This window comes from Branchiostoma floridae, unplaced genomic scaffold (genome assembly GCF_000003815.2).
Source record: "Branchiostoma floridae strain S238N-H82 unplaced genomic scaffold, Bfl_VNyyK Sc7u5tJ_1555, whole genome shotgun sequence".
NCBI lineage: Eukaryota > Metazoa > Chordata > Leptocardii > Amphioxiformes > Branchiostomatidae > Branchiostoma > Branchiostoma floridae.
The window spans coordinates 45,049-54,462 of record NW_023365754.1 but is presented as its reverse complement, the minus strand read 5'-3'; the positions used below and the strand labels follow the sequence as shown (position 1 = coordinate 54,462).

General features: G+C 42.1%; 1 protein-coding gene across 7 annotated transcripts in view; it reads left to right on the top strand.

Annotated features, from left to right (window-relative positions):
* Window positions 1-9,414, top strand: part of LOC118408092 (zinc finger protein ZIC 2-like) — a 24,812-nt gene that overhangs the window by 10,982 nt on the left and 4,416 nt on the right. For 2 of the 7 annotated variants that reach the window (XR_004830244.1, XR_004830246.1), the window contains exon 2: window positions 8,966-9,129. Coding sequence is in view for 2 of the 7 variants with exons in the window: in XM_035808717.1 (XP_035664610.1) it covers window positions 8,931-9,129 (199 nt within the window). In the remaining 5 variants the exon portion in view is untranslated. The other 5 variants (XR_004830245.1, XR_004830242.1, XM_035808717.1 and 2 more) reach the window with 5 other exon arrangements.

Here is a 9,414-nt window from a genome sequence, read left to right as displayed (position 1 = left end):
AGCAGGAGGCACAGTTTGAGGATGCCACCCACGCTTTTGAGCAATTGATAAATAAATTTTATCTTTAGTTAAGCGACACAAACATCTAGATTGATACAGCTTATGGCTCATGGTATTTAATAGTGGATACGAAACTGGGCAGGGCGTAAATGGTGTACGTTTTGGCCACCTAGTAACTTGTTTGGAACTGCAGTGAGCATTTTGGTTTTGAATACTGTCTCGAACAAACATCTGCTTGGACCTGAATGGAACCCACAAAACATAGATGACCTTTGTTCTGCTTCGCCGTGAGATTGTGTGGCATTGAACTTGTGGCTGCCTAGGCTCAAGGAGGTTTTACTTTACCGATTGGCTATTGTGCAGGATTCAACTATTTCCTTCCACTGAGGGCGTGCCAGAGGATTTCCTGGAGCTCTAGATTGAATAGAAAACCACCATGCCCCCGGCCCTGTCTAAATGTAACATGCAAACATCTTAATTGTCCGAATAAAAGCTGACAAAACGAGATTGTTTCCTTTTTAGAATTCAAGTTCAAAGACCTGGCAGACGTAGTGGTGGCGCATTCAAGTTGGCAAACTAATGTTGGCTCCACCGCTATACATATTAAAAACATAGCGTAAATAACACAGGTATAAATACAATATCGTAATGGAATATTATGACACTACTTTCAAAAGATTGAGGTTATATGGATGAAATAATAGATGACAAAAAGTAATTAAAATTTTGACCCAGAATGACCTCTAAGGCACCGCCATCTTACAACTCCGTACCGCCGTCAGAACGCTAAACAAGGGAGACTGAAAACCATAATTAGATGACAACTGTCAATCAATCATAACACTAGGATATGGCTATTAATAGGCTGGCTTCAATTGACCCTATTGAGATCAAGGCTTCTTGACTCATACGGAAGGAGATTGAAAACCATAATTAGATGACAGCTGTCAATCAAGTATAAAGGATATGATGATTAATAGGCTGGTTTCAGTGGACCCTATTGAGATCAAGGCTTCGTGACTCATACGGAGGGAGACTGAAAACCATAATTACATGACAGCTGTCAATTAATCATAAGACTAGGACCATCATCAACCGGGCGTGCTGGTTGCACGGATGGACATGACTCTCTTTCTCCATCCTTCCCTATCCTCCATAGCCTTGGGCAGTTCAACTCAATCTTATCCAATACATCCTGTGTGACTTGTGGAGTACCCCAGGGGTCCATTCTTGAACCCCTCCTATTTATCGTTTACATCAATGCCCTGCCTAATTGTGTACAGTCATGTAGAGATGTATGCGGATGACACGATTGTCTACTTCTCACACTGCAGCATACAGACAATTCAGGAGACCCTACAGAATGACTGCCCCCGTCTCATGCACTGGTTCGTTGCTAACAAACTATCCTTAAACCCTTCGAAATGCAAATCAATGTTGGTTGGATCACACAAGTCCAAAGCTACTGACCAGCAACTGCAGCTCATTCTAGATGATGCAGAGCTGTGTGCACTTTTAATTACTTAGAAGTTCTCATAGACAAGGCCCTATTGTGGAATGACCACTTTCTCCATGTCAATAAGAAGCTGTCGCAGATAATTGGCATCATGAAGTGTTTAAGGCCATACCTAAACAGACAAGCGCTATTGACAATCTACACTAGTCTGTTCCTCCCCCACATTCAATATTGCAGTACCACATGGGACCAGGGAGGTAAAGGGGCCATCGACAAACTCCAGAAGTTGCAATATAGGGTGCGACCACTACACTTCTAGGGAAACTGTCTTGCACTCACTAGGCTGGACCCCTGTAGCACAGCACCACAGAAGAGCTAAGGCTGTTTTCGTGTTCAAAGCTCTCAACGGTATGTTTCTTCCACACATATCACAATTTTTCACTACATGATAGTACATCTGCCAATACACATTCACACCACACCCGGTACAGTACACGGGGGGGGGGGGGTCTTTAACTACTAAAAACACGGTTACAATACGAGAAGAAGTCTCTCTCGTTGTCTGGTGCAGCTTTGTGGAACTCGCTACCTACACTCTTGAGTAGTCTCCAAGCAGACCCTACGGTGCCTTAGAAATAGTATCAAAGCTGGCAAGGCACCAGGGTCTGCCTCCAGTCGGGCTGATCAGACGCTATTAACATCTAATTGTTGCCTATCAAACTGTGCTTGCCGAGTAGGTGTTAATTGCCCTCCCTGCCCGGGACGGCTCGTGTGCGCCCCGGCTCAGCTATACACGGTCTCTCGGGAAGTCACGGCACGGTTCACATACGATGACCGTTACAGACAGATTTTTTAAATGCCGGCAACAATTGAGGCAAGAGTGCAACGTTTTTTCCGCGATGTCTAGGGATTCCAGGCGAGGAAAACACAACTCGATGCCATGTTAGCCAGTCTGAGAGGCGACGGACGTCTTTGTCGGCATCATTTTGCCACCGGAAAAGGGGAATCCCCGTGCTAACAATGTGTACCGCTTTGTGTTTTCAACCCAAACTTGCCATAACTGCTAGTCGGGAGCAAACATCTGGTCCTTGACAGTTTTTGTTCGTATGAAATTACAAATTCGCAGAACAAAATAGGAATAAACTTTTTGGAGACAAAATAAAATGGCAGCGCACTTGGCGTGTTATTGTTTTCTTTACCGCATCCAAACATAACATAGAGGGTTCTGATCCGGCGGCATGTTTTGAAACCTCATAACGTTAGTATGGTGTTGTTATATATGTATATTGAAAATTGTAGTTTGTATGGCATTATTTTCAGACTTCAAATCGATTTTAAACTAAATATTTTATGTATTGTGGCGCCTGTTCTGTTACGTTGCGATGCTGTCAAATTTTTCAACCCGGCGCCATTTGGCGCGAACCTCCCACTGACTTCGTCCAGTGTAAGTCGCTCGTAAAGTAATCAGCACTTGACAACAGGGTGGGGCAGTGACACCATTGTTGAATAGAAACGCTCCACCCTGTTTCAGTGCAGGCAGACCTCCGGTGCCCGTTTGACTCCCTTAGCCAACTATCTCCCTTTGGCCGGCTATACTCCTTTGCCAGCTTTGATATTGTTTCCAAGGCACCGTAGGGTCTGCTTGGAGACTACTCTTGAGAACAGCATCATCCATCTGCCTACACAACAGAATACCACATCTTCTGATTTGTAATCTGACATGTCTTTTTCTGTTCACATTGGTATGCACATTCCCATCACTTATTTGATTTTATTTATGATTTCGAGTTATATTAGGATTTACGTTGTATTCTTGATTTGCCCTATTTCGTCTTAGTTGAATTGCGTTATTCTTTGTCGATTCTTGCTGTGTCACTATTTATTTGATTTTATATTGTTATCATTTATTGTTATGTATGTACGGGGTCTCCCCAGGGATCTTTAAAAAAACACCGGCCAGGCGACATGTACCCCTGGATAAATAAGAACAAACAAACAAACAAACAAAGTTCTTCAGCCGAGCAGCCAGAATCATCACTATTTCATGTACATATGGAAGACTAAAAACCACAATTAAATGACAACTGTCAATCAATCATAACACTAGGATAGGGCTGTTAATAGGTTTGAACTTTCCGGTTTGTCAGGACGCTGGCTTTGTACCCTTCCTTTCCATCTCTTGATAGGTGCATAGATATTATGCACCACTTCAACCTTGGGTTAACAGCTATTGTATCCTTTAGACTGATTTCTGCAGTGGCAATGTGCTTCTTGACAATATCTATTGTGATTTCATGTAAAGTTGCTGTGATGTTTTTTGCTTGTGATGTCTAACTGTCTTGCAACATAATCTTTGATAATGATTTGAATAAAGCAAAAGGCCTGGTTGATCTTATAACAGCAATACAAAGAGTTCGCTCTTTTATATTCTGTAGTATCAAGTACATGAACGAGGTCATTAATGAATAAGTTAAACAATGTAGGGCTTAGATTGCAGCCTTGTCTAACGCCTTATTTAGTTACAAATGGAGGCGTTAGACCGGACTCGGTTTTACACACGTCTGAGGTTTAGTGTACATACATTTAATTAGCTTGTAAAAGTTACCCCCCATTCCCGAGTTTGACCGTTTGAAACGAAGACCCTCTCTCCAAACGGAGTCGAAGGCTTTTTTTTTTAAATCGATAAAACATGAATAAATGCGTTTGTTTTCGGAAATGTGTTTACTTAACAAGGAGTCCAGGTTATTGTTCGTGCCCAATTTTTTTCTAACGTCGGTTTGTTTTAGGGAGATTGATTAGATTATTTTCGTCTAGAATTGTGGTTAGCCGCGTGTTTAGTATTGATGTAAATAGCTTAACTAATGACTGAAATTCCTCAGAGTCTGTAGTTGCCAGCGTCGTCTTTTACCCCGCCTTACTGTATAGCAACTATGTGGCTGGTATACCATGTCTTCGGGAAAGTAACCGGAAGATACGAATATGTTGAACAGTTTCATTAGAGGTTCTATGAGAATATGTGACGAAAATTGTAACATCTCATTACGAATAAGGTCACCACCTGAAGCTTTCCCGTTTTTTAGGTTAGGGATAGCTTGTTTAATTTCGTCTTTTTTAATTGGTTCATCCAATGAATTACAGTGTATATTTTGAAGCCTGTCTTGTAGAATCAATAGCTCTCTTTGTATTTGAATTGCAAAATCATTAGGTAAATTAGGCAGGTGAAATCCTCGCCGTAAATGCTACTAAAATGGGAATGTAGACCTTCGTTGGAGATTATTTCGTGGTTGTCTGTTTGATCTTTAGATTTGTATTCCTTTAGTAATGACCAAAATGCTGCATACAAGCACATAAATTAGGTAACAATTACGTCATATTACGTCATCGTTAACTCAAATTTCTAGAAAAATTATATGTTTTCTTTATATCATTCTCTTAAAATTTTGTGGTCATATGATAAGTCGTTTACTAGGTGGCCATATGATAGTTGTAGCAGGAGTTTTAAGGGGCGGGCCTGGAAAGCGCCCCTCCCCGATCATTGACCAGAAAAACGGTCTTAAAAGATTTAATGCTTATGTCAATGGTAAAAAAAACAAGGGATTCGACAAAAGTGGCAAGTCGACCGCTATGCAAATGTGACCGCTAATACAGGTTTGACTATATATCGCGACACGAGTGGAATCATAAATCACTGTGTTTGTTTGTGATGCGTATAAAGTTGAAAGGTCAAAGAGCGTTCAACCTGCTAACCCTGCAGTTCTAATGTTTACAGCGATGTGGTAAAAAAGAAAGATCTATTTTTACAACAACCGTTGAACGTAAACCTCCGCCACTAATGTGGTACTTCAACTAACGCCTACTCTCTTACCAAATGGCCTGGTTTCTGCAGACCGACGGCCTTTAACTTCAGAATCTGTGATCTTCTCGAAGCATTCAACACGGAAGTAGGCGAAGTTGACTGGAATTGAGGAAGGACCGATACGTACTAGTACCGTACGTATCTTTGTGTATCAGCAAAAGTTTAGCGGAATAAGCAAACTACGGGATGATTATGATGTTCATGAGGTCAGTCACTTTGTAGCAGTAAGGAATCTATCCGGCAGGCCGGACTACTGTAGTCTTACCAGTGAGACATGAGTCACAAAGCCCCGCCCACCGTGTCTGAACCAACAGGAACGGGTGGAAATGTCATGGCTATTAAGAGAGCGTTGGTTTTTGAGGGCCGGGTGAGTTCTGCAAGTGACGTTCTTGAGTAAGGTTGATCGTGTAAGGACTACCGATACATGTACCTGGATTTTCTTTGGACGGAGCGGCCTGAAATTTCTACCCGGAGCGGCCGCGGTCCGGAGCTAGAGGTTCGCTTGAGCGTCAAAACTAGTGTGCTGAAACGTCACCGTGACCACGTAGGAAGTTGATTCAGGTATGAAGCTCATTTGTAGTAGCATCAACTTTCTTTGTGTTTAGCTTTCACTGATGGGTAATCGTTTAATTGTATCCGTTTCAATTCAGTACAGTTACAAACGATTTACGCGCGTTGTAATCAGACTACTCTTATATTTTGTGTTTTCACTCATGTGAGATTTTTCCGGCATCATGACGTATCGTCTCTTTTTGTGACATTCGCCCTAAATTTGTTTCGTATAGCCGTTCATAAAAGTCTACAGACCTTCGTGTCCTTTTCTGGTTTGTCCTTTTGTATTCTGTATAACGCTACTTGTGTCTTACAATTGGATTAAATCGTGTTCCTGGTTCAAATCAGATTCTACATCAGGTGTTTTCCGTCGTCATATCACGCCTGCATTCGTGTCGCGTAAACTATACTTATACATAGTATCGTATGTACGTTTGCATCCTACCTTAGGCCTACGGGCAGTTTGAGGCTCCGGGGTGGGGGTGATGAGTGGTGGTGGTAGAATATCGTAATGTAATGCTCCAGCTCAGTACAATCAGCACAAAGCTTCCAGAGTACACTAAAGCATTCTTTTTCGCCAGTTGTGCTGTATTGATTTTGTGTTGTTCTAAGGTAGCTTGTTCTTTATGTAATTCTCCCCCTGAACCTTCTCACGCCTTAAGCTTTAAGAAATTGTTGATGGCCCTTGTGACATACACTTAACCATATGGATGGTTCAAGGCAGGTAGTATCTGTGCCATTGGATTTTCTTTATTGTACGCTTGTTGTTTTAAGTCGGACCTGTTCTTTTTAGAAAGCCTCTCGCCTTTCTTTTACTGATGTTGTTATAATCAAAAGAACTGTTTTCTTTTTCTTCTTTTGTAATGCTGATTTTTATCTTGTTTTGAAATGCTAGATACCGCATTTGTGGCTTATTTTACGTTCGGGGTACACGCGATTTATCGATCTGTACACATCTGTTTCCTCTTATCTTGTTTACAGCATTTGTTACCAAGCTGAACCAAGCAGTTAGTTACAGGTTTACATTCATGGTCATCTAGGGTCATCCATGGTCATACAGTGAACTGTAATGCTTTGATGATTAGACATGCCAATCAAAGATGATGGGGTGGGGCAAGTTCCCGCGGCTATGCCGTTATGGTTATTAAGGCACTTCCTTCTCAGAAAGAGAGAAGCTCTTTTGTTTCCCCTTAGCTAATGAGAAGCTCAGAAATTCGGTCGATATATCCACATAGAGAGGGACTATGAAAAAAATTCATGCAACTGGGGAAAAGGTTTATAAAACTGTGACCTATCGTTGGAGCAACCTTTTAAACGTAAGACTCTGTGCCTTATGTAGCATTGCTTTCCTAGAAAATAACTTCGTTTGTGCAGAATAAATTGCAAGCAAGCCAAGAAGTTAGCCTCCCTCCTGGAGTTAGGGCAGTGGTTAGGGCTATTCGCGATTTTCAACCGGGAAAGTTCTGATGGCAGGAAGGCTCCCTCCTGGAGTTAGGGCAGTGGTTAGGGCTATTCGCGATTTTCAACCGGGAAAGTTCTGATGGCAGGAAGGTAATATATGCCGGAAGGCCTGTGAGATATCAAGTGGCTCTCTTTTAATTGAAAGTTGCCACTGATCCGCCAAAGTGAACTCCCAACTACTTCAGGCTCCCCGTCAATCATTGGGGTCGTCGGAGAAACTGTCAAGGTTACAAGCCAGTATCACTACTTGCCCTAAGATAAAGGTCTCATTGATGTATTACCTAAAATAGATCCGAGCCAAAAACTGAACGGCTGTATGGACGCATGTTTTTAGCGGTGAGAAATTCCCTTTTGGCCAGCCGAACCGATATGAATTTAGACTTAAGACTTTATTAGTAATTGTGCTGGACTTAGCCCTCCTCGCAGGAGACGAGAAGCACACACAATCACAATTCTACTGTCAAAAGAAAGCTTATATATATATATATATATATATATATCATAAAAATAAAATTTGTATTTATGTTTATTTAAATTTCAGAAAAGAGAAAATTACAAAAGCGGGGCAAGTTAGGGCGCACTGTCTAGTGCAGCACAAAATCGGAAGTTATATTCAAGGAAACGTCCAAGGTGTTTGCCACTTGTAACTGAGAAGGTGAAGGGTTCATGAACCATATGTATGCATTCCTTATCCAAGTATGTTCTTTAGATGAATGTGTTAAAAATTCATTGATCAAAACTTGACCACTCTCTAGCAACTAGTGATGGAGCGCGTGAGTTAGAACTCGTAAAAAAGCGGGCATCTTAGGGCGGCTCCCGTTATATGTTGTGATCGGGTAGCCCAATTTTTATTGTTCTGTATATTTACCTTCACCAAGAGGGTTATATTTTCGGTTAAGGACTCATGTTGTGTCCCTAACTGTAGGTCAACAGCATATAACTCGAGAAGCTGTGTATGGATTTTAATGATATTTGGTGTTTGAGTAGCGATTGCGGAAACGAAGGTCGTTTTCGAAAATTGTTGGCGTAGCCTTTTTCCGTCAAGACTGTAGCTGGCCGAATGTATGCGTCCGCATTTTTTGTACAGCATAACTCGTACAGAAGCCTCGAAAGGATCCTGATAATATTTGGTAGGTGGGTGGGGGTCAGGAAATCTTCGATAATGGGCTCCCTAGGGGCTCTCTAAGGTACAGCAGCAAAACTTCAAATTTTGACATCTCGTGTTCTGGACATGCACGCCGATGCTGTGAAAACCCAATCCACATCTGTGCCAGATTATCTTGTCTTGATCATTAGTCATAACTTTTGTCCACACTCACGTTAGCAAGTTTCTTGTGCTAAATTAGCAAATGCATTCCAATCTTCTAAACAAAAAGCTTTTTTTGTGTCAGAAAAGATGATTTTTGGTCGTGTGAAGATTTTTTGTGTCAGAAAAATATGATTTTTGCTGGTTCGAAGATTTTTTTATATCAGAAAAAGATGACTTTTGGTGGTGCGAAGATTTTTTGTGTCAGACAAAGCTGATTTTTGGTGGTGTTGAGAAGCTGATTTTGAAAGGTGTGAGGATCTTTTGTATTGATTTTGGGTGGTGTGAAGATTTTTGTAATGGCGAGTTCTTATTTTAACATCCTTGGTTTCAGGAAAGATGTGTCTGTCGTGTGGAGACGGCGTGAGACTGATCCCGCTGCTGTTGATGCTGACCATGCCGATGTACGGGTCGTTCCTGGGCCCCGAGCCCGTCCTGCGCCTGTCAATCATGCTGATGATCCATGCAGGGGTCGGAGCAGCTCTGCCACTCGGACTGGTGAGCATTTGTTTGTTTGTTTGTTTGTGTAACATGCCGATGTACGGGTCGTTCATGGGCCCCGAGCCCGTCCTGCTGATGATCCATGCAGGGGTCGGGGCAGCTCTGCCATTCGGACTGGTGAGCATTTGTTTGTTTGTTTGTTTGTTTGTTTTTTGTTTGTTTGTTTGTTTGTGTAACATGCCGATGTACGGGTCGTTCCTGGGCCCCGAGCCAGTCCTGCGCCTGTCAATAATGCTGATGATCCATGCAGGGGTCGGAGCAGCTCTGCCACTCGGACTGGTG